Here is a 26,010-nt window from a genome sequence, read left to right on the forward strand (position 1 = left end):
CAATCGTAGGGCACCCTCACACACACTTCCAAGCTCTTAATGCAGTTCTCTGTACACAGTAAGTGCTCAATAAATATGATTGAATGAATGAGCGAACACACATGCACACACACGCGCACACACACACACACACACACCCATTCAAATTTTTCTTGTTTGATACTGAGCAGCCAAATTTGCAGCAGGTCTGTTACCCTCTCATGGCAGATAAGGCATGGGACACCTTTGTGTCTTTTGTTTTTATTCTCAGTGGTCAGCCTCCCTCTGTCCTGACTCTGGCCACCAAGTACCTGGAAGCAGGGCCCGTATCCAAGGGCGACCAAAAAGGGGAAAGCAGCAGAAGCTCTGGAGAAATGGGGTGGCTTTGGGTCCCCCTCAGACACCAGAGAAATGCTCTTACTTTGGATGAACTTCTGCAAAATAGTGCTTATATTAATATGATAATATTAATAATAATGGTTTTTGTTAAGCACTCACTATGTGGCAAGCACTGTACTAAGTGCTGGGGTAGATACAAGATAATCAAGTCCCACACTGGGCTCACAGTCCTAGAGAGAGGGGGAACAGGTATTCAATCCCCATTTTGCAGAAGAGGAAACTGAGGTACGGAAAAGTTAAGTGACTTACTCAAAGTCACATAGCAGACAAGTTCTCATGGCTTTATCATGTTGTGCTGCATTCCTGGCCTAGCACATGCAAGATCTCCTGCATCTTAGGGTCTGGTATTTGCAATGGTTGATGGTGGCTACTAGGGCGCGCGCACACACACACACACACACACGTACGAGCGCGCTTGCCAACACATCCCCCATGCCTTCCAAATTGCATTGTCAACCTGGCAAGATTCCAGCAGACTGGGTCCTCTCCATTTTGTCAGAGGGATTTTATAGACTGTAATCTCTGGGCTGGTAGCCAGGATACTCATCCGCACCCTGTGTTCTGTTGGGGTGACTAATACAAATTAGGGTTTTCCCTTCCTGTGAAGGAGGGCTGTGCGATGAGTTTGTGTTGAGGCCCTGGATGGGCATCCCAGTGGCAAAACTGTAATTCCACAGGAAAAGCCATAGTTCTGCCTCCAAGATCCAGCTCAAATTCCAAGATGAGACATTCTCATGGAAGGTGGCAAATGCCACGGGCCACCTGCATCTTGAAGAAACGGCATAAGAGACTACGGAAAACATCAGCCTCTCATAGGTCTTTTCTCATTCCCTCTCAATTTAGCCTGATCCCAAGCCAGATGGAGACCACTGAACACTGTCTCTTCTTAATCTCTCACCCTGATGCGGAAATAAAAAACGACTTCGTATCTGGCCTCTCAGGTAGCTTGGGAGATAACTCTATAGTTCAACCGCAGAATCAGTTACTGCGTGGGAGCAAAGACATTGCTTAAACAGTTTTATTAAGCTGGGTGACATATCATCAAACAGAATCAACAAATGTCCTCAGTGACAGTGAAAAACCAAGGTTGGTAAACAGGATGCCCTCTTCATTCTTGGTGTAATTGACAAACACAGAACAGGGAGGCAGAGAGTATGGGGTGCTAACTCAAACATACAAAAAGATGAGTCGAGTGCCCAACATTCAAACTAAGACAAACATACAGATCAGTGGAAGGAAAACATCTAACAGTCATCATTTAGTTTGAGCCCTGATCATCACTTGGGAGAGCAACCCTAGACAGTGAATTCTAGATTTCCTTGTTCCACTGGTTTCTCATCAGATGAATGTCAGTGTGCATGAACATTGCCCTCTGCAATAATAATAATGATGGTATTTGTTAGGTACTTACTATGTCAAGCACTGTAGTAAGCACTGAGGTAGATACAGGGTTATCAGGTTGTCCCTTGTGGGCTCACAGTCTTAATCCCCATTTTACAGATGAGATAACTGAAGCACACAGAAGTTAAGTGACTTACCCGAAGTCACAAAACTGTCAAGTGGCAGAGCAAGGATTAGAACCCATGACCTCTGACTCCCAAGCCTGTGTTCTTTCCACTAAGCCATATGCTCCTTGTGGGCAGAGATCATGTCTACCAACTCTGTTGTCTTGTATTTTCCCAAGTTCAGTGCTCGGCACACAGTTAGCACTCAATAAATACCTTTGGAGGATTGATTGACTATTGTCTACTAATAACGCCACACCATGGCTGGAACCCAAACAACAGGCTAGAGAAAAAGTGTTAATTCCACAGACTATCACGTGCCTCCCTGGCATCCAGAAAATGAGCTCCATCTCTTTTGTCTAGTCCTATTTCACTCCATTTGCTTTGAGAATCTAGATCTGAGGAAACCTTAAGGGAGGCTGGCAGAGATCTGTGTCCTTTGAGTCTGCCAAGATTGGGAAGGAAAGTCAAGGAGGGGTATCTCTGAGAAATTGAGAAGCAGCATGGCCTACTAGAAAGAGCAAGGGACTAGGATCTACCTGGGTTCTAACTCTGGCTCTGTCATATGTCTGCTGTGTGACCTTGGGCAAATCACTTAGCTTTTCCATGCCTCAGTTCCTCATCTGAAACAATGGGGATTAAGACTGTAAGCCCCATGAGGGACAACCTGTGACCAACCTTATTATCTATTATCTTGTATCTATCCAATGCTTAGTGCAGTGCTTGACACAAAGTGAGTGATTAACAAATGCCACAATTGTCATTAGTTTGCTGGTGGAGATTTCAATGTGCGTATCTCCTAGAGAGAGCCTGTCTTGGCAGGCCTGTGGATGTTTTAATCCACAAAAGGGAGTGGGAGAAGAGGAAAGGAGGTCTTAGGAAAGGACTCCTGGAGGAGATGTATCTTCAATAAGGCTTTGAAGGGGTGAGGGTAATTGTCTGTCGGATATGAAATGGGAGGGAGTTAAGAGGCCAGAGGCAGGACTTGGGGGAGGGTTTGGTGGCGAGATAGACGAGATTGAGGTACGGTGAGTGAGAAAGTTAACATTAGAAGAGTGAAGTGTGAGGGCTGGGTTGTAGTCAGAGTAGCGAGGTGAGGTAGAAGGGGGCAAGGTGATTCAGTGCTTTAAAGCAATGGTAAGGAGTTTCTCTTTGATGTGGAGGTGGATGTGCAATCACTGGAGGTTCTTGAGGAGAGGGGAAACATGGCCGGAACATTTTTGTAGAAAAATGACCCGAGCAGCAGTGTGAAGTATGGCCTGGAATGGAGAGAGGCAGGAGGCTGGAGGTCAACAAGGAGGCTGATACAGTAATTAAGGCACGATAGATTAAGTGATTGGATTATTGTGGTAGCAGTTTGGATAGAAAGGAAAGGGCAGATTTTAGCATTGTTATGAAGGTGTAACTGACAAGATTTAGTAATGGACCAAATATGAGGATTCAGTGAGAGAGAAGAGTCAAGGATAATACCAAAGTTAAGGGCTCATGAAACAGGAAGGATGGTGGTGCCGTCTACAGTAATGAGTCAGAGATCTTGGGACTAGAAGTCTTACCCTGGTTAATGTCAGACAATGGCTGTGACCACTTGGTGGTCGAGAGCATAGTTGGTTGCTCTGCACTGGTAGTGCAGGGATGCACATTGGTTGGGCCGACAGTTTTCAGAGAATGATCGGGACAGAAAGTTGCCATTTTGGACCTTTTCAACCCTGAGGGGAAAATCTCTAGTGGCTCTATCCACTAGACCACTCTGCTTCTTAACAAGTGTTACAGTGGATACGCAGCCTGTCATAACATCAGCATATCCAAAATGACCTTCCTCAACATACTCAACACTTTGCAGAAGTGTCTCCAAGTCCATTCAGACCTAAAGTGTTTTTCCGGGGAAACCTTGAGACCCCACTCCGCTCCAGAACTGTTGTGTTACCCTCCCAGCGGTGAAAATGAGCACCATTCCCGAACTCAGGCACTCAACAGCTGGAGCCAAGGCAGAGGAAAGCTGAGAGTTGGAAATTAAAATGACAGCCATAAAAGCCTCTAGTGTGGAGTCCATCCAGGCAAGGGACAGACCAGCTGAAAACTGTACATCCGATAGCAAACCAGACTGCCTGGTAAAAAGCTGGACCAAGGATCCTACCCTTTTTCAAACAGACATGTTAACAAACACTAAGTCATCCTGCAAGGGAAGGAAAGCAGCAGGGACTCCTGGGAATGAAACATTTTGGTGGTCAGATGAACTGCGAGCTGTGAGCCCAGCTGCTACGAGGGCTATCATCTTTTCTGAGAAAAGATGGTGATTCCAAACCACCAGCAGGCAGTGTCGGTCGAAGAGGAGACTGTGCCACTCTGATATTTTTATTTGACCTGGGACTCTTTATCAACGGCTCCGGCCTGGAATTCCTGAAGCCTCACTCACGTCCTGCCACTGACTTTTACGCAAAACTCACATTGATTTGGATGGGAGCTGGCAGGGCCAGAACAATAGCAGGATGTGAGAAAGGGGCCAGTCCAGAAGGGAGGGAGTAATGGCTGGTCTCTATGGGAGCATTAGGAAAACTCTCCATCTATCCAGGCAGAGAGGTGACCTGGAAAATCAAGAGCCAATCTGGATCACTCTATCCCCTTCCTCTCCTCAAGAATACTGTATTTTTTCCCCCCCAAATCGGGTTTTTAAGCTTTAAACTTTTGTCTACAAGTCACCTCCATCACCTTTCCCAACTTAGCACAGTTTGAATGAGATTGAATTAATATGAATTATGGCATTTGATAAGTGCTTTCTAGATATCATATATTGGGGTAAGATGCAAGATAGACCAGACCCATTTCCTGTCCCACGAGGGGCTCCCAGCTTAACAGAGAGGGACAGCAGGGATCTTATTCCCACTCTGTAGATGAGGAAACTGAGGCACAGAGGGGTCAAATGATTTGCCAAAGGTTCACATAGCTCACTGGCGCTATGACTACCAGGCCCATGCTCTTCCCACAAGGTTGCATCCTGTCCCGCTTCACATTTATTCCAGTCCTCTCTCCCAACCTGCCTCATTGTCCCAAAAGCAGCATTTTATGGTTGGCTGGCAGCCCCACTGTAGAAAACAGCATACTAAGCAACAACAGAAGGCAAGAAGGAAAGTCTGTGGGAAAGTGAAATGACTTCAGTCTTGGAAACTGAAGGCAATCCAGTGACTGTGACCTCCTTCTTCAGACTGTATGCTTATTGTGGACAGGGAGTGTTTCTGTTTATTGCTATATTGTAGTCTCACAAGCTCTTAGTACAGTGCTCTGCACACAGTAAGCACTCAAGAAATATGACTGAATTAATGAAAGTGCTCTCCCAAGCACTTAGGGGAGTGCTCTGCACACAGTAAGTGCTCAATAAATACCACTGATTGATCGATTGACCGATACTGAGTGTTCCCGGGGAAGGGAGCCATGGGTTCTAATCCCGGCTCTGCCACTTGTCTGCTGTATGGCCTTGGGCAAACCACTTCACTTCTCTGTGCCTCAATTACCTCATCTATAAAATGGGGATGAAGACTTTGAGCCCTGTGCAGGCCAGGTACTATGTCCAACCCAATTTGCTTGTATACACCTCAGTGGTTAGTACAGTGCCTGGAACATAGTAAGTGCTTAACAAATACCATCATTATTATTATTATTATTAAGGTAGTCTCACTGTCAGAAGTACTCCCATTTCACTCTCTTCTCCATAGTTAGCCACTGTTTTGTGCCTAACTCCAAAGTGTCTGCAGACTTTCATCTGGATCACTGCAGCCAACTCTGCAAACTTCCAAGGAAGGTGAGAGGTGGAGGGTATTGTCCCCATTTTACAGACAGGGAAACAGAGGCCTTGGGTTCCTTTGCCCACAGCCCCTGAGATGGGATCTGAGCCTTGTTTCCCCAACCCCAGTGCAAACTCCTAAATGGAGGCGCTTACCCATGTGAAACAGAGAACACAGACAGAAGGATACCATCAACAGAAGAAGGATCTACTGAGTTTCCTCCGATGCCCGGGGAGAGTCAGAAAGTAGCAGGAGGGTGAGAAGATCCAATCCTAATCATCACTCCTTCATGGGAAGGAACTTTGAGAAAGCTTTCTGATCCTTGCAGACTAGTTTCTGTGACTGTGTTTTGGGACTGTAATACTAAGTTTCTTGAAGACAGGGAGAAGTAGTGTTGCCCAGTGGAAAGAGCACTCAGACTTTGGAGTCAGAGGACCTGGGTTCTTATTCCAGCTCTGACACTTGCCTGTGGAATGACCTTGACAAGTTACTTTGTTTCTTGTGCCTCAGTTTCCTCATTTGTAAAATGGGAATTCATTTGTTTAATGAGATGTACATCACCCTGATTCTATTTATTTGCCATTGTTTTTATGAGATGTTCTTCCCCTTGACTCTATTCATTGCCATTGTTCTTGTCTGCCTGTCTCCCCCGATTAGACTGTAAGCCCGTCAAAGGGCAGGGACTGTTTCTATCTGTTGCCGATTTGTACATTCCAAGCGCTTAGTACAGTGCTCTGCACATAGTAAGCGCTCAATAAATACTATTGAATGAATGAATAGCTGTTAATCCTCATAAAGAGACTGTGCAGTCCATGTGGGACAGAGATCATGTCTATCCTAGTTGTCTTTGTACAGTGCTTGGCACATAGTAAGTGCTTAACAAGTACCTTAATTATTACCTTGACTTCATTCAATCATATTTATTGAGCAATTACTGTGTGCAGAGCACTGTACTAAGTACTTGACTTATATCTTCTACTCTTCCAAATGCTTAATACAGTGTTCTGCTTACAGAACACAGTGTTTCACTCAATCAATACTATTGACTGATTGATTATATCCTTTGCACAGTGCTCTGGATATAGTAGACACTCAGTAAATGTTATCGATTGATCAATCTGCTCCACAGAAATGCCGTAGAAGACATTAAGGAGACATTATGAGAAGTAGTGAGGCCTAATGGAAAGAGCATGAGCCTGGGAGCTGGAGGAGCTGTCTTCTAATCCCAGCTCCTCCACTTGTCTTCTGTGGGACCTTAAGCAATTCACTTAACTTTTCTGGGCCTCAGTTACTTCATTTCAAAAATGGGGATTAAGATTGTGAGCCCTATGTGGGTCAGGGACTGTGTCCAACCCAATTAGTTTATATCTACCTCATTGCTTAGTACAGAGCCTGGCACATAGAAAGTGCTTAACAAATACCATTATCATTATTATTATTATCATCAAGGAGCATGGTTAATAGATGTAGCACTAATAATGGCTTTTATTGAGCTCCCACTGGATACAATGCACTGTGCTAAGCCTTGGAGTAAGTACAACTAGGAGAAAAGACATATTTCCCACCCACAAGATGTTTATACTCCAATAGAAGAGTTTGTCTTTCAAAATCTTACTGTCACATTCTTCACCTGCTCAAACTTCCTCACCAAATGATCCATGTTCCCAGGGCTCTGCCTTTTGCTCTCCTCTTTAAAAAATGCTTTTTTTCCACCACTAGTGAAGACATCTTCTCTGTTTCTAATTCATTAAACAATTAAGTATGCAAATGTTGGAACGTTTATTAAACTTCTATGAACTTTTAGGGGAAGAAAAAGAAGGCTGCGAAGAGTCTGAGACATCAAACGCTTCTTACGAAACTGGGACTTTGAGCTTTTAATTGGAAGTGAATCAGAAACAGACAGCTGAAATTTCCCATGAAATACTCAGGGGGTTTGAAAATAAAGGAAAGAGGTGCCCGAGGCAGAGTATGCTTTGGGTTTGACCAGGCTCAAGGCATTTGGAAGGATAGTTTCTGTCTGATGGGTTCCAGTCTTCCAACACCCAGACTCTCCCATCCCCATTAGTCAAGAGCAGCTCTTGGAGATACCTTTAATGTTTAATGTTCAACGTCAAGGTTCCAGATTCTCCCATCCTCATTGGGAAAAGATCAGTTCTTGAGAAAACCCCTTCAGTGTTCAGTGTTCAAGGTCAAAGTCCTAGGCTCACCCATCCCCATTGTTCAAGACTAGCTCTTGAAGATGATCCTTACTATTTAGTGTTCAGGGTCAAGACCAGTCCTTGAAGATGCCCTTTAATGTTCAGTGATCAAGGTCCAGGTCCCCACATTCTCCCATCCTCATTGGTCAACACCAGGTCTTGAAGATGTCCTTTAATAATTACCATTCAAGGTCAAGTCCCAGACTACCCCATCTCCATTGGCCAAGACCATTTCTTGGGATGACCCTTCAGTTTCAGAGTCCAAGTCCAGGAAAAAATGAAAAAAGAAAGTTTCCCAAAAAATGAATTTTTTTTTCAAAAAATAATTTTTTTTCAAAATAATTTTTTTCAAAATAATTTTTTTTTCAAAATAAAATTACCATCACCCATCACCATTAGCGAAGACCAGTTATTGAAGTTTCTCCTTGAGTGTTCAGTTTTTGAGGCCCAGAACCTCAGACCCTTGAGCTGACTCAGGGAATGCGTAGGTCTCAGTGAAGACAGCACTTAGAGAAGCAGTATGGTCGTATATAGAGCAAATACCTGGGTTCTAACCCCTGCTCCACCACTTGTCTTCTCTGTGTCCTTTGACAAGTCACTTAACTTTTCTTTGCCTCAGTTACCTCATCTGTAAAATGGGGGTAAAGACTGTGAGTGCTATGTCAGACATGGATTGTATCCCATCTGAGTAACTTGTATTCCTTCAATCATATTTATTGAGCACTTACTGTGTGTTCAGCACTGTACCAAGCTCTTGGAAAGGACAATTCGGCAACAGATAGAGACAATCCCTACCCAACAATGCTCAGCACTTAGTACAGTACCTGGCATATAGTAAGAGCTTAACAAATATCATTTAAAAAATAGAGATGAGGCCTTGGACATTCACTGCTGGAAGATCATGAGGAGAATCTGAATTTCAGAGCTCACAGAGAGCCCTGATCCAATCAGCTCTCTCCCTCACTGTTGCATTTTGGTAGCAAAATGATTCTTCAAATATCTGAAGCCCTTGGAGGGAGAGATGCAACTTGTTCCTGACTGGATATCCAAAAGGTTGGGTCAAATTTACACTACCAAATTATCTGGATGATTATCTTGACTTTTAAATAAAAGAGACAATTTCACTCCTAGTTTCCCCGTTTCTTCACTTCCCATTGCCTATGTAAACATGCCCATCTGCTGAGGAAAGTTTGGGGAGGAGTGAGAAAACCTTTTCCTGTCTCTGCCGGTCACTCTGGCCTGAAGCCTTAATGAGGTCCACTTCCTGCTCTCCGAATCTGTTTCCTCACCATCTTTGGGAGTGTGGAAACCCTGCTGGCCCATCATCCTGAACTCCTTAGGGAAAAGAGGTCTGGAAATGCAAGGGGTTTAAGAATCATGGTGTCCTTTAAGCACTTGATATTCAACACACAGTCAGCCCCTAGCATTTAAATGAACATACCCAAGTTTTTTTTAATGTCTGTCTCCTCCTCTAGACTGTAAGCTCCTGGTGGGCAGGGAACACATCTGCCAACTCTGCTGTATTGAACTCTCCCCAGCAGTTAGGACAGTGCTCTGCACACACTTGGCCCTCAATAAATTCCATTGATTGATTCCTCTATTGTCCCAGGATTCACTTTTCAGGGATATTGGCAAGAACAGGGTTCCTCAGTTGGAAAATCTTAGACATGTCAACAGTCTTGTGGCAATAGCAACTGCCTTTGGGCACAGAGTATTCCCTTGCACAGGAATGGCCTTTAGGATCCTGAGAGAGCAAATTGATTCTCAGAGGAATCGAATGATTTTACTTCTAGAGAGGGGTATGGCCAGAGGAGATTCAGATCCATCAATGTGATCATGAATCAGTGCCTCCCCCCTCCCACCTCCACCCTTGTCCCCTCCCTCCCCTACGTTGGTGTGGGGTTAGGGGGAGGGGTGAAGGCAGGTGTATGTTTGTGGGGGCCGCTGGTGAGGAGCAAGAGTGGAAGGGAACTCATTTATTCCATTCGATTTATTGAGCACTTACTGTGTGCAAAGCACTGTACTAAGCTTGGGAGAGTATGCTATAACAATAAACACATTCCCAGCCCTCAGTGAGCTTATGGTTTAGAGGAACTCTCAGTTCCTTCTCTCCCACTCACCTGATAAGCCAGTCCTAGTCCAGCCACTGGGATTGGTGTGGGCTGATCACTCTGCTCCAGACATCAACAGTGGCCACACTAACTTATAACAACCCAAGACAATTTCCAGTGCCACTCTTGGGTCAGCCCAGTGGTCCAACAGCCCAGGATCCTGACCCTGGCCAAGGCAAGGGGTGGTTCAGAGTGACCATTTGACGATGGCCATCTTGGATGTCCAAGTTGGGGATGAAGCATCTAACAACCCAGCTTTCTCCAGTGCGTCTCTAACTGTCCCTCCGGTGCCCCTGCGGGGACTGTTCATCCGTGGACACCCCTTGCTGAATCCTTTCAGCCGCACGACTTCCCGTGAGGCCGGCTGCGGCAAGTCGGGCGCAAGGTGCTGCCTGAAAAGGCCAGTGTGGGGGAGGGGTGAGGGGCTCCCGCTCCAGATCCTGGCAATGAAACCAGACGCCTGTTGCAGCCAAAAAGCCGGTGCAGACCCAAGGATCCTTGGAGCGAGATTTCTTTGTTCATCCAGAGGAAAAAGGAAATGCATCAGGAAGCTGCCCTACTCCACAGGAAGTCTCACTTGGGCCGATAAAAGGAACTGATGTGAAGTGGGTTTGGACGCAGTTATAAGTCAATCAAGCTTGAAAGAACAAGAAGTGCCATTCAGAAGACAGCGGGGGCAGAAACAGGGACTCAGCCACCATTTCCTTTTCATCTTCTCCAGTTCTGCTGAGCGCTCCCCCATTTGCGCCTTCTGGCTGCTAGTGGGGCTTTGAGAGGCAGGGAGGAGGACAAAATAGGTCCCTTCCCTAGTCTGGCAACACACAGCCCCTTCCCCCATCAGGCCTCCCACCTTGGAGCTGGGACTTCATTTCTGACAGCATCCCAAGGGCACTCCAGACCTTCAGGTCTGCAACTCTTTGTGGCCTCCCCTACAGGCCACTGGAGGAAGAGTAGGTCGGAGTTGTGAGTCCCTTCTGCCAGGCACAGACCTCGGCCAGGCCCATTTACAAGCTTGGTGCATGTGGACAAAACAAGCAGCGTTCAGTGGGTGGGAAGGGGATTGGGTCGCTTAGCCTAGATTTGCCCAAATGATCCAGGGAGTTACCCCATTACCCTGCTTCTCTTCCCTCTGGCCGGGGTGATTCGGTCTGAGGGTCTTCCTCCTTGTCAGGATCTGTCTAAGAACAGGTGAGATTTTGCTGCCACCTTCTGAGGCCTCTGGAAATGGGCGGGACGGAGTTTCGGATTGAATTGTGGAGCCTTTAGGGGCTGGCGTGTCTTTGCCCGCGGCCCTAAGCCACTTCCTGTTTTGAAGAAAAAAAACCCAAAAAGTCTTCCCAGAGCTCATTAAGACATTTAGAATTCTTTTTGGACATCAAATACGTCCTCAAAATATTGTTGGCTGCTTTTTTTTTTTAGAGCCAAGTGTCAATGAATCAGAACCAGACTAATTCAATTTCCCTTCCTTTGGGCAGTAGTTCTTAAAGTCAGGGGAAAGGACCTCAGGGCCAAGTGGGTTTGGAGTTTTAATCTGAGACCAAGACTTTTGGAAAACAATTTAATGCCCCAAACCCTGGCCAGGCCCTATTCTTAGTTTGCCTTGGTACGGAGGGATTTCGACAGCTGTGCCATCATCACTTCATAATGAAAACAATGTAACGTTGCTCTGGGGTCATGTGGCACCTTTCTCAGAACGGTAGTCTCGTCGAGAACTCAGGGGACCGTGGGTTCAGGTCTCCCCATATTACCGATCTGCTCTCTTCCCCTGCTGCCCCCATCTCACCCCCACGGTCACTCTCTAACTGTACTTCACTTTCGACCTTCCTGCCTCCGTCCCATCGCTCTTGTCAGAAGCAGCATGGCTTAGTGGATAGAGCACGGGCCTGGGAGTCAGAAGGACTGGGTTCTAATTCTGGCTCTGCCATACATCTGTTGTGTGACCTTGGGCGAGTCATTTAACTTCTCTGGACCTCAGTTACCTCAACTGAAAAATGGAGATTAAGAGTGTGAGATCCATGTGGGACAGGGACCGTGTCCAATCTGATTTACTTGCATCTACCCCAGTGCTTAGAACAAAACTTGGCACATAGTAGGTGCTTAACAAGTACCATTTTTATTATTTTACAAGTACCATAATTATTACTATTATTGTCATGTTCTTCCCCCAGGCAGGAACTTCCTCGGTTGCCAGGTCCACCAGACCATCACACTCCCCTTCTGAAAAACCCTCCTAAAATCCCACCTCCTCAGGAAGCTTTCTCTGTTCACCCTCCAATACCCTGAACAATTCAGTCATTTTCTCCCATCTAGACTGTATGATCGTTATGGGTAGGGAACGTGTCTACCATCTATGTTATATTGTAGTTTCCAAAGCTCTTAGTTCAGTGCTCTGCATGTCATAAGTGCTCAATAAATACAACTGATTGATTTTAACACTCCTATATCTACTTATAACCACTCTCCACACTTGCATGTTCAATTAATCACTCCGATTGTCCTACTGGAACATACTTGCCCAGACTAAGCCCCCCCTGCCTTTTCCCAGACTAAGCCCCCCTTTTCCTCAGCTCCCCCTCCCCTCCCCATTGTCCTGACTTGCTTCCTTTGCTCTACTCCACCTTCCCGCCCATAGCACTTGTGTATATATGTACATATCTATAATTCTATTTATTTACATTAATATCTGTTTACTTGTTTGGGTATGTATTATGAATTATGAATCCATAATTCTGTTTATTTATATTGATGCTATTGATGCCTGTTTACTTGTTTTGATGTCTGTCTCTTCCCTTCTTAGACAGTAAGCCCATTGTGGGCAGGGATTGTCTCTTTTTGTTGCTGATTTGTACTTTCCAAGCGCTTAATACAGTGCTCTGCACAAAGTAAGTGCTCAATAAATACGATTGAATGAATGAATACTTTCATGCCCACCTTTCCCATTAAAGAGTGAGCTCCATGTAGTCAGGGAATGTATCTGGCCTTTGGTGGTACTTTCCTAAGGATTTACCACAGTGCATTGCACCGAGAGTGTGCTCAACGATGAATACTATTCCAGTCGTGAAATCACCAGAGCTAAATGTTCAAGCCCCTCAGAAGGGAGGAAATCAAGCTCAGCATCATGGCACAGATCTTGGGCCCTCAATTTCAGCAAATATATTTCCCACCTGCTTGCTGGATGCTTGGAGGCAGTGTGGCCTAGTGGAGCAAACATCGGTCAATGTGTCAGGGAGAATTCGGTCCAAGTCCCAGTTCTGCCACTAGCCTGCTTTGAGCCCTCGGGAGGGGTGCTTAACTTCTCTGGGCCTCAGTTTCTCATCTGGGCAATGGGCATAATTATATCCACCTCTGCCTCCCTCTAATGGATGTGGTGAAGATAAAATGAGGTAACTGATGTGAAAGTAGTTTGGGGGGAAATATCTCTCTACAAAGTCAAGGTGTTACTATCAATCGAAACAACAAGTATATCTTCTCTACCAAGAAATACCACCCAGTAACGGCAGAGGTGGCATAATCCCCATCTTGGGATGGAGAGAGTGAGGTATGGAATCAATCAGTGGTATTTATTATGGTATTTATTGAGTGTTTACTATGTTCAGAGCCCTGTACTAAGCACTTGGAAGAGTGCAGTATAAGAGATTTGGGAGATATATTCCCTGCCCACAAGGATCTTACAGTCTTGAGGAGGAGTTTATAGTCTAGAGGAAAAAGGGAATTCCCTCCCCTGGAGTGGGGGTGGAGGGGTGGTCTGTGAGAACAGGATTTATTTTGGGTCAGTGGGCTACTTTTACTCCACCCAGACACAGGGGAATGTGTGTATTCCAATCCTAAGATTCCATGATCCTATAACATTTTACAGAATCACAGAGGATTTAATGATAATAGTGGTATTTGTTAAGCACTTCTCCAAGCACTGTACTAAGTGCTAGAGAAGATACAAGGTAATCAGGTACTCCGTGGGGCTCACAGTCTAAATAGGTGGGAGAACAGGTAATGAATCCCCAATTTGTAGATGAGGGAACTGAGGCACAGAGAAGAAAACTGACTTGCCCAGGGTCATATAGCAAGTTAGTGGCAGAGCCAGGATAAGGAACCAGGGCCCTTGACTCCCAGGCCCGTGCTCTTTCCACTAGGCCACGCTGCCTCTCATCTGATGTGATCTGACCCAATGCTTTGACTCCAGAAAGGTGAATAAATGACCTTTTCTGAAATAATCCATCAATAGGATTTATTGAGCATTTTCTGCCGCAACAATAGCAACAATTATTATTTTTCTTCTCATTAGTAATAATAAGAAGAAGATAATTTTTAGTGTTCATTAAGCACTTACTATGTGCCAAGCACTGTGTTAAGCACTCAGATACAAGATAAGCAAAGTGGACACAGTCCCTGTTCCACCCACATGGGACTCAAAGTCTGCCTACAGAGCACTGTATTAAGTGTCTGGAAGATAAGAATACAATTAGTAGAAACGATCCCTGTCCTCAAAGATTTTACCATCTAGCAGAAAGGTGAAGAGTAAAATGAATTACTAGTCACAGAATAAATTGGAATATGTCACCTCTCTCACCAGCCTTTTCAATATGAATGTAAAATGTAGATAGACTGATAAACAGAAGCAGTGTGTATCTTTAGAAGTGGAACTTTATGAAAATCTTTCCGGCAATCTGAATTTACAGAACCTTTATAATTATGGCAATTATGGTGTTTGTTGAGTGTTTACTATGTGTCAAGAAATGTTCTAAACGCTGGGGTGCATACAAGTTGATCAGGTTGGTCACTTGGGGCTGACAGTTTAGGTATGAGGGAGTAGGAGTGAATCCTCATTTCATAAATTAGGTAACTGAGGCATAGAGAAGTGAAGTGACATGCCCAAAGGCACACAGCAGACACATGGCAGAGCTGTGATTAGAACCCAGGTCCTCTGACTCCCAGACCCGTGCTCTTTCCCCTAGGCCATGCAGCTTCGCTAAATATAAAATGCCAGTTTCTTGTTATATGCACATTGTATGAAAGATGCTATATAAATATGGGCTGGCTGCAGCCAGACCCGCTCCCACCTACTCTTTATGCCTATATTTCTATGCCTGTATATACATATACAGTATATTCAGACACTAAAGCTATGTTTTTGGAATGTTCGATGTCTAACTTCCACCCACAAATGTCTGGAAATTCAAGGTTAAGGCTCCCAGGACACTATTAACTTCAACCCCTGCATGTATGCGCTGTGATGGGACATAAAGGTCTTTTATTCAGCTGGACACATAACTGGTATATGAGACCTCCTTTGGATAGGGATTTCGTTTTATAAATATGGTTCACTGAGGGGTGACGTGAAAATACTTCAGACTGAAGCATTTGGTGCCAACTGAGTTGGCTGGGAGTTTCAAGGCCTTTCTTCTGAGATCTCATCTCCTTCAGGAGGCCTCCGTGATTAACCTTTCATCTCCCCAGTCTATTCCTCCCCTACTGCCAATAAAGCAATTGTATGTATTGGGCACTTGCTGTGCACAGAGCACTGTACTAAGGACATGGGAGAGCACAATATAACACAATTGGTAGACGCATTCTCTGCCAAAGGGAGCTGAGACCACTTCAGGATGGAGCCACATCTCTCCCAGAGATCTCAGTGTTCATGTCTTCAAACTCTGTTCTTGTCAATTTAGAGTCTGTCTCTCCTCCTAGATTGTAAGATCCTTGACGGCGGGGACTATTGGACTCTCCCAAGTGCTTACTCCAGTGCTCTGCACAAAAAAGATGTTCAGTAATTGGTCAGGATCGATTCCCTCCATTACTGAAAGCTGGGCATTTGACCAATGCTTCAGAGTTTACTTATCTTTTTTATGGTATATTTTTCAAGGTATTTGTTTTGCACTTACTCATGGCCTAGTGGATAGAGCATGGACCCGGGAGTCAGAAGGACTTGAGTTCTAATCCCGGCTCTGCCACTTCTCTGTTATGTGACCAAGTCATTTCACTTCGCAGTGCCTCAGTGACCTCATCTGTAAAATGAGGATGAAGACTGTGGGCTCTATGTGCGACATGGACTGTGGCCAATCCACTTTGCCTGTAGCCACCTCAGAGTTTAAAAGAGTGCCTGGAACATAGTAAGTGCATAACAAATACCACAATTATTATTATTATATGCCAAACACTGTTCTAAACACTAGAGTACAGGTGAGCTAAGTGAGGCACAGAGAAGTTAAGTGATTTGCCCAAGGTCACACAGCAGACAAGTGGCAGAGCCAAGATTAGAACCCTGATCCTTGTGACATCCGGGCCTGTGCTCTATTCACTAGGCCATGCTATTTCACTAGGTTTGTGCTTGTTTCTTCAAGTGGTTTGGAAACTTCTCTGAACCCCAGCCGATCCATCAGGATATTCACGAATTCCAAAATTAGCCCTAATCCCTGCCCCTGTCCCATCTTGGGAAGGTGAAGAGAGGCTGGCTCCGACCCCCTTGCCACTAGTAGCTGAAGGGGAGGCAGAGAAGGGAGCTCAGAGAAACGTGCCTTTGCTAGAACCTCGCCACAAATCCGATTTGAATTTCGGAGAAGAGTTCAAAGGGAGAAATTTTCATAATTGTTATGAGTTGATTCATTCTCTTTAGGAAACTGAGTTGTAGCCCAGAAACTGATGATTAAATAATCAAGATCATTTAGTCCCCAAGAAATCTTGAGGCCTCTGAGGACTAGAACCCCCTGAGAGCAAAGAGGATCCACTCATTTTTATGTGATAGATCAGTAATATTTACTGAGTGCTTACTGTGTGCAGAGCACTACAAGTAGCACATAACACTCTACCAGCGAGGTAGAGAGCTTGGAACCCACCCATGTAGTGGGGTGAAATAACTTTTTGTCCCAATTAATGAACAGATGTTCCTGGAGGCAGGCGATAGCAGCCAGGCCTGGTTGTCTGACAAGTCACTAGAGTGTCAGAAATTTCTGAACTCTAATTTTGACTTTGCTCCTAACTTGTGTTGTCCTAGATAAGTCATCATTTTGGTCTCCCCTTCTCTCTCTCCATGCCTCCCCCCTTCATCCTCCTCTCCCTTTCTCTCCTCTCACTCATCTTCCTTTTAACTCTCTCTCCTCCTCTTTCCTTATCCTCTGCTCTTTTCTTCTCTTCCTCCCTCTCCCCCATTCTCTTTCTTCTTTTCTTCTCTCTTCCCCCCACTTTTCCTCACTGTTCTCTTTTCCTTTCTTCTCCTCTTTCTCTTCCTTTCTTGTTTTTTCCTCACCCCTTCTCTTTGCCTCTTCCTCTCTCACAACTTTTCCTCTCACCCTCTCTCCTCTTTCATTCTCTCCTCTCAGGTCTCCCCGTCTTTCTTTCTCCCTAGCTCTTTTCTTCCTCCCTCTCCATTTTATCTTCTTTTCTTCTCTCCTCCCTCCTCTCATTCTCTCTTTCCCTTTCCCCATCTCCCCCTCTCTCCTCCTCTCTCTCCCCCTCCTCTCTCTTCCTCTCTCCCACTGACTCTCTTCTCTCTTTTTGTCTTCTTCTCTTCCTCTCTCTTCCCTTCTTTTTTCCTCTTCCCCTCTTCATCTCTCCTGTCTCCCACTCTCTTCACTTTCCTTCTCTCCTCCCCTCCCTCTCTCCCCATTTTCCCTCTTCCTCGTACTTTATCAGTCCCTCTTCCTCAATTTCTTGCCCCTCTCTCCTCTTTTTTCTCTCCTCCCCTCTCTTCTTCTTTTTTCCTCTCCCTCTCTTGTTCTCTCTTCTCTCTCTTTCCCCTCTTCTTCTGTCCCTCTCTTCTTGTCCCGCACTGTCTTCCTCTCTCCTGATATCTCTCTTCTTCTCTCCCTCACTCTCTCTTGCCCTTACCTCTTTCCCTCTTGTCTGCTCTTTTCCTTTCCCCTTCCTCTTCATTCCCCTTTCTCCTCTCTTTATTTCTCTCCTCCCCTCCCTCACCCCTCTTTTCCATTAATTAATTCATTCATTAGTATTTATTGAGTGCTTACTGTGTTCAGAGCACTGTACTAAGCACTTGGAATGTACAAATCGGCAACAGATAGAGACAGTCCTTGCCCATTGACGGGCTTAGAGTCTAATCGGGGGAGCCAGACAGACAAAAACAATAGCAATAAATAGAATCAAGGGGATGTACATCTCATTAACAAAATAAATAGGGTAGTAAAAATATGTACAAATGAGTGGACGAGCACTGTGCTGAGGGGAGGGGACGGGAGAGGGGGAGGAGCAGAAGGAAAGGGGGGAAAAGGGCGCTTAACTGAGGGGAGGTGATGGGGGTGGTAGAGAGGCAGCAGAGGGAGCAGAGGGAAAAGGGGAAGCTCAGTCTGGGAAGGCCTCTTGGAGGAGGTGAGCTCTCAGTAGGGCTTTGAAGAGGGGAAGAGAATTAGTTTGGCGGAGGTGAGGAGGGAGGGCATTCCAGGACAGCGGGAGGATGTTCCCACTCCCCCCCTCTTTCTTCTCTCTCCTTTCCCCATCTCTTCCCTTCTTTGCCCCTCCTCTCTCTTTTCCTCTCTTCTCTTCTATCCCCACCTTCCCTCATGCTTTCTCCTCTCTTCCCTTTTCTCTCCCCCATCTCTCTGCTCCTTGAAGAGAAAGGTGATGAGATTAGTGTTTTATCTTCCTGGTGCACTACATGAATCAATTCATAAATTATCATCAAGGGTGCTGAGCCCTGCCACAGGGCTCTAAGCAATGGAAAACGAAAGTAGGTGTTGCCCTGGTTCCTGCAAAAGGACAGAAGAGACACCTGGCAGGAGCTGTGTGATTACTGAAAAGCACTTTTGGGTGGTTGGAGGTTTCTGTGTGAGAAAAACTGCCAATCTCCTTCAACCCAAACTCCCCTGGCCACAAAGCAAACAGAAGGAGAACAGACTTAGAAAGGCAGTTTCAAGAGAAGACAGAGAAAAGCCACATTACTCAAAACAAAACAAAAACACCTCTTAATGCCTGAACAACCCTGGCTTGTTTGTGCTGCTCAAAGGAGAAGGTGCACTGGATTTTCCATAGTCATCCATGCTATCTGTTGAACATTTAGTAGGTGCGGAGTGCTATACTGAGTCCTCGGGAGACCGCCTTGTATGTAGGAGTCAGGATATTGGTGATTTTCAGTTCCTCCTTCCAGAAGGCCACACCCATGGGTCAGAACAGACTTGCAGCTCAGGATCAGGTTCAAAGCTTCAGGCGAGAGGACTCAGCTCCCCACTCCTGCTTTCCCCCACATGGAGAGAGAGCTTCACAAGTCCTGAGGATCTTTTCGACCTTTCCTACTCAAAACCTACCTCTGGAACCATCTGAGAGATTGAAATTCAGTACCCGTAAAGAAATAACACTTCCGTGTGGATTTTTTATTTTTTTTTTGAAACTAGGGAGGCAGTGTGATCTTGTGGAAAGGCATAGGACTGAGAGTCAGGAGACTCTGGTTCTAGTCTTGGCTCTGCTCTTTGATGGCTGTGTGACTTTGGGCAAGTGTCTCCATCTCCCCATCCATTAAAATGGGAATAGGATTTGTGCTCCCCTGCTCCACTCCAACCCTAGTCTGTGAGCCCCTTGTTGGACAAGCGGTGTGTCCGATCTGATTATCTTGTACCTACCCCAGTACTTGCCATGTAGTAAGCGCTTAATGAATGTTTAATGTTTAAATGTTTAAATCCTTATTTAGACCACTCTGTCAGCTAAACAGTTCTAATGTGTCAGTGTGGCCAACGGGCATAGAAACCACTGATATGTTGAGTGACACATTGGGTTTTTGCCTGCCTTTAGGAAAAAATGACCTCATCGGACAGGGGCCCATGCTGCAGGCTTGCTAGAACTCAGTTTACCTACCCTGGTTTTCCCAGATCAAACATAACTCCAATAGTCACCCAATCAGTAGTCGTTGAGGACTGGAAGAGGCTGCCAGAAGCGAGACACATGGGTCTCTAACTTTAAAGGACCAATAATCCGATGGGGGAGACTGGCAGACAAAAATGGGGTCTTTTTTTAATGGGAGCAAAGGAAGAAGAAGGATAGAGCAGGAAGCAGCACAGATTCCTGGAACATCCAGGGATGAGAAGCTGCACAATGTAAGCCACTTTGCTTTCAAGAGGCCCAGATCTTATTTTTCTTCACCACCAATAAGAAGGATCTGGGTTCTAACCTCTGGCTCTGCCACTTGTCTGCTTTTTGACCTTGGGCAAGATACTTAACTTCTCTGTGCCTCAGTTACCTCTTCTGTAAAATGGGGATGAAGACAGTGAGCCCCGTGTGGGACATGGACTCTGTCTAAACCAATTAGCTTGTTTCTACCCCAGCGCTTAGGACAGTTCCTGGCACATAGTAAGCACCTAACAAATACCATTAAAAAAAGGCTTAAGCAGTAAGCTCTGTCTCTCTGACCCACAGACATGCACATAAAGCACATGCACACACACACATATATACTCACACATACACATATGCACATGTATGCACACACAGAGACACACAGAGACTGAAGGGGACATGCAGAGAAATTGTGCAAAGGAAAACTGAAGTTGTCTCTCAGAGGGAAGGACTGGAAGCAAGAATCATCCCATACCAGCTTGGATCCAACTTTTCAATCTAACTTTTATCTTCTTTTTTCATGGTACTTGCTAAGTGCTTACTGTGTGCCAGCTACTGAACAAAGCATTGGGGTAAATACAAACTAATCAGGTTGGACACGGACCATATTCCACATGGGGCTTGTCGTATTAATCCCCGTTTTACAGATGGGGAGATAAATGAGGCACAGAGAAGTGAAGTGACTTGCCCAAGGTCACAAAACAGACAAGTGTTGGAGCTGCGATTAGAACCCAGGTGCTTCGACTCCCAGGCCACGCTGCCTCTGTAATTTACTGGGATGAACTCAGACCCATCACAGAGAGAGAACCCACAGCTAATGAAAGGTTCCCCGACCCCCAACTCTTACAGACCCCACCCCGAAGGTTTGAGGTTAAGGGGGTGGTGGACCTGGTGGCCTCACAGTGGAAGGCTGCACCCTGCACCTAATCAGTCAGTCAGTCAATCAATTGTATTTACTGAGTGCTTACCAGGTGCAGAGCACTGCACTTGGGAGAGTACACTATAGCAATGAACGGACACATTCCCTCCCCACAACGAGTTTGTGATCTAGAGAGGGAGACTGCCTGTTTTATAAACCCCTTCCCCAACTCCTCCTCTGAGTCTGCAGGGACTTTCCCCCTCAGGGTGATACTGACTCCCTCACAGCCCTCGCTAGGCCTCCTGCTTGCCCTGGCCAGCACTGTCAGGCTGCGGGACCCTCAGACCGGCTATGGTTTTGTCCTCAAGGCTCAGCCCGTGGGGCTGAAGCTGTCCCAGGTTGGACCATCACCATGCTTGGAACTCCCAGTGCATGGAGCTTTCCAGATTCAGGCACCCAGGGCTCCTGCTGCCCTTTCTCCACCCTCACATTCTTCTCCTGTTATTTCCCTGCCCTGAAAGGGGAACAACCCCATTCAGTGAATGGGACAGCTGTCCGTTGGATGGCTTCCTCTGCAGCCCCCATAGGAGGGTGACTGAAGGACCCTCAGGGACTGAAAAGAGAGTCGGGGAAAACCAGGCCACTTTCTGCAAGCAGAAAGCTGCCTCGTGTGCCTTTGAACACTGGTACAATTGCCGGGAGAAGATTGGTGTGGGGTAGAGTTAGAAGAGATTATTTAACCTGCCAATAGCTTGCAATATGCCAAATCTTAGTTTTCTGGTCCCCAGTTTGCCATTCAAGTTTGCCCCAGAAGAGAAACTTGACTGACACAGGATGCTCATAAACACTAAAGCAAGAAGCTCATCGATTCGCAGGACTGACCTAGTAGTCAGCTTATCAGGGAAGAAGACCCCCAACCTTTTATAAAATATCTCCTGAGCTCTCGACACTTTTCTATTGTACAAAGGGAGGTCCAACTTCATGAGCAGATTTGCAAAGCCAGTACGGTCAATGGGTCCTGGGTAGTCAGCTCAAGACACCCCCCCGCCCACTTCCCCCTTGCCCGGGGAGTCAGGTCAGCAGATGTGCGGAGAAAGGAGCTCCTTCGCAAAATTGGTGTGGGTGGGGGTGACCCTGAAGAGTCAAAGGTCACACATGAACAGGAAGCTCAAAGGCAAAGCTGCTGCCTCTATGATACACAGGCCAGGCAGGAAATCTGAAAGACACCCTCAGCCTAAGACAAAGAGGACAGAAAACTAAGGCTCAGAGAAGCCTGAAAATATTGTCCCCATGGGTTTTTCACCCAAGTAGGCTTTGAGCTGAGAATGGACAGAGAGACATTCTGCAAAGGTCCAGGTTTTTTTACAATCACTCCACCCCCAATTCCTGAACATTTATGTACATAACCTTATACTCCCTCATTTCCTCTATCAGTAATTCATTTTACTGTCCATCTCCCTCTTTAGACTGCAAGCTCCTTGCAGGCAGGGCTCTCATCAACTAAATCTATTATTTTGAATTTTCCCAAGAGCTTACTACAGTGCTCTGCACACAGTAAGTGCTCAGTAAATACGATTGATTGATTGATCAGAGTGTGCTCATTGACTAGGTTTCCCAAGTAAAGGAATGAGTACACCCTCATTCTTCACAGAAATAGGGTCTCTGTATTTCCCTAAAACACAGCCCTCATGTGGCTACTGGCCTTCTTTGCTGACTGACGTGCCAGCCCCCGTGTACGCGTGTGTATGTGTGTGTGTGTGTGTGTGTGTGTGTGTGTGTGTATCTATAGAGCTCATCTCATACAGGGTATTTTCAGACCACAGTTTCCTCTTTACTAAGGGGCTGTGTGCTTCACTTCTTCACTTCTTCTTAGTGGGGAAGAACTAAGATCCCCAAGCTCTCCGGTTGGCCCCCTGGACCCCGTCTGCATAGGGGGTCTCTAGTCTCTTGTTTAGGGGTCGGGGGAGCCGACCTCTGGCCAGTTCACCCCAGTCCAGGAGACAGAAGGTGGAGGCTGAGGTTCCAATTAGGACTGGGAGGCAGAATAAGAAAAAAAGAAAAAAGCAGACCCAAATGCTTCTGCCCCTCTTCTACCTTTATCCGTTGATGCATCTTTTATCTCCCTCTCCTCCAATCCCCACCATCGGGTGCCTAAAGGTCCCCTCCTCACCAGCCCAGTCCCTACCCCTTGCAGTTGCTGCAATCTGCCATCTAATCAAGAGATTTCAAGTTCCTGCAGTTGGTGACTTTACTGTGGGTCAGCAATTTCAGGCTTTAGGCAAACAACCACTCCCTGACACCCCAAAGCCTCCCCCTTCCACCCACCATAGAATAGACTCGTCTGGAAATTCGGCAACCCCTCCAGACAGGCTCTATCTTTAGTGCCCTGAGAGAGACCCAAGCTGGAGTAAATTCAGACCGAGGGTCGGGGCCACGAACCCACTCTCCTTAGGCTGGTGTAGACCAGACTTCTCTCCTTTCGACCCCGCTGTGGTTGACTGGCTCCGTCCTACTTTGGGAAAGTCCTTACACCAGGATTAATTGGCAAAGCGAGACACCCCTTCCCTGTTCCCAGGTCCGTATCCCACCACCGCTTCCCGGCTCTCCTCCAAAACCACCTCCACACTCTCTCTCCTCCCCAACACTCGCGCCCCTTCCTTCTCCCAGAGACCCCAGTTTCTGAATTGTGCAGAAAAGGGCAGGGGTGGAGTCTGAGAGGGCTCGGCCTCTTGCTCTGCTCCTAGGCTTCTCTTTGGATTCTGCAGACTCCCCCGACTGCTTAGTAGAGTGCCCCGCACACAGAAAGTGCTCAATAAATTGATTGATTGATTTGAGACCCGCCTCTAAAGCCCCCTTCTCCAATTCTCTCTAGTGCACGCGCACACACACACACACACACACACACACACATACACACAGAGACCCTGCCGGTTTCAGCCCTCATCTCTGGCTCCCGGAGGCTTCACCCTACAGCGCCCTAGGCCTCCTTGAGAAAATAACCCAGGGCGCTCCCCCTCCTATAGCGCTCACACCCACAAGACGTGGGGGATGTGAAAGGGGGGACAACTGGAGTCGGGGAAGGAAAAGTCCCGAAAAACCAACCAGGACGGGGTCGGGACACCCCGAAAATCCCGGCTCCGGCGGGGGAGGGGGGTGAAGAGGTGGGAGGGGAGCCGCCCAGGACTGACATGGACATGGGGTGGCCTGGGGCCGGGTGGGAGATGCAGGACCGTCGAGAGGCTGCGCCCCCTCCTCCGCGAATAACGGGGCTCCGCGTCCCCCCTGACATCCCCTCCCCACGGGGGTCCTGGAGCAAGCGGGGCCCGGGGGCCCACTTTGTGGGTGGGGGGTCGCACCCATGACGGACAGCGCCCCGAGCCCCCTCCGGACGGGGAAGAGGCGCTCAACGTGAAGCAGCAAAGGAGGAAGACGGGGGGAAGGAGGGGACCGCTTCCCCGGTCCAGCGTGCCCCCCTCCACTGCCGACCTCCCCCCGCCCCGCCCCCCAGCCGTCGCCCCCACCCCTCCACCGCCCCCTGCCCCTTACCTTAATGGTCCCGTCCATCTGGCTTGGTCTGCGGCCGAACCCCTCAATATTCCACACATTGACCCGGTTTGAGGCGAGCCGGCCCCCGCGGCCCTGGCGAAGCCCCCGGCCGCCCTCTCCTGTCCGGCGCCGGGACCCCCGGGACCCCCGACCCCCGCAGCCGGAGCCCGGCCTTCTCCCCTCACTTGCACGTTTGTTGTTGTAGCCGAGCGAAAAGAGACAGTTAACCGGATGAAACTTTTTTTTCAGCTAATTTTGGGAAGTGACTTCACTTTGCAAATTCGAAAGGAAGTCCTATCTCTCGCTCGCCCTCTCTTCTGTCTCTGTCTCCCTCTATCTCTCTGGGTCTCTCCTTCACTCGCTCGGCATCACCCTCGATGTATTTATTGCACACAGGATACTCGGTCCATTTAGATAAGGCAAAACTGCAACAATGACTTCTTTCCACCCGCTCCTCCTCTCCAACCCCACAACCTTCCCCTTCCCCTCCCCCTACTTTTCTCTCCCTCCCCTCACCCCCCCCCCCAACAACCACACTTGTGCTCCTGGACCCCGGCTACCTCCCTCCCACTCTCCCGACCTCGGATCTCCCCCCGACCCATACAGCGCCCCCACCCCCCCCCAGCCCAATTCACCTATCACGAGTTTCCTCCAGAAAAACCAAGGCGAACAAACGTATTTTGCAACGTTTCTAGAACTGTTGGCCAGGAGCTGCTCGCCTGACTCACCCGCTTTCCGCCTCTTCCCACAGATATTTTCATTAATGTTTTTTCCAGCCGGAGCGAAATTACTTGGGGCGGGGCGCGGGGGGGGGGACACGGGTAGGATCACTCCGGCCGATGGGGAACCGGGGGACGCAGGAACACTATTCGACTCGAAGTGGAAGGAAAAAGCCAAGCCCCAATCCCTCCCCGTCCCACCCCCCGCCCCCCAACCTTTGACTCCTGAGGGTCCCGGACCCTCTGAGCGCTGGACGAATGCTGCCCCTCACTCCCATCACTGCCGGGACTTTTCATCTTTCCCCTCCTCTTTCCGACCCCTTCTTGCCCAATGTGCCTGCGCTGGGATGGTAACTTCATTCGGCTTCCAGGATTATTTACTTTTTTGGGGAGGGAAGGTGGGGGCGTGGGCCTGGAAGCCCCCTCCCCCACAAAAACCCCATTCCCTTGAACCCAAATGTCATGTGTTTGAAGCAGCAGGGGCGTAGTGGCAGGAGCACGGGCCTGAGAGTCAGAAGGTCATGGGTTCTAATCCTGACTCCGCCACTTGTCTGCTGGGTGACCTTGGGCAAGCCACTTCACGTCTCTGTGCCTCAGTTCCCTCATCTGTAAAATGGGGATTAAGACTGGTGAGCCCCAAGTGGGACAACCTGGCTACCTTGGATCTACCCCAGCGTTTAAAACGGTGCTTGGCACATAGTAAGCGCTTAACAGATACCATCATCATCATCATTATTACTATATCATGTCGAATTTCACCCCCTAGATCTTCTAGGGGAGCTAAGTTCCCTAAGCTAAGTTCCTTCACCAAAGTCTCTCGTGTTCCCTACACGGCCAGACGGACAGACAGGACTGTCGTTTCAGGACA

At 47.3% G+C, this 26,010-nt stretch overlaps 1 protein-coding gene across 1 annotated transcript in view; it reads right to left on the bottom strand.

The window, feature by feature from the left end:
• FLI1 (Fli-1 proto-oncogene, ETS transcription factor) overlaps positions 1 to 24,869 on the bottom strand; it is a 152,502-nt gene extending 127,633 nt beyond the window's left edge. Inside the window, exon 1 of the mRNA XM_029075515.2 lies at positions 24,424 to 24,869. Within this exon, the coding sequence (XP_028931348.1) occupies positions 24,424 to 24,441 (18 nt within the window). The 5' untranslated portion in view covers positions 24,442 to 24,869. The remainder of the gene's footprint in view (positions 1 to 24,423) is intronic.
• Positions 24,870 to 26,010: the final 1,141 nt, after the last annotated feature.

Source organism: Ornithorhynchus anatinus, chromosome 11 (genome assembly GCF_004115215.2).
Source record: "Ornithorhynchus anatinus isolate Pmale09 chromosome 11, mOrnAna1.pri.v4, whole genome shotgun sequence".
In the NCBI taxonomy this organism is placed as follows: Eukaryota; Metazoa; Chordata; class Mammalia; order Monotremata; family Ornithorhynchidae; genus Ornithorhynchus; species Ornithorhynchus anatinus.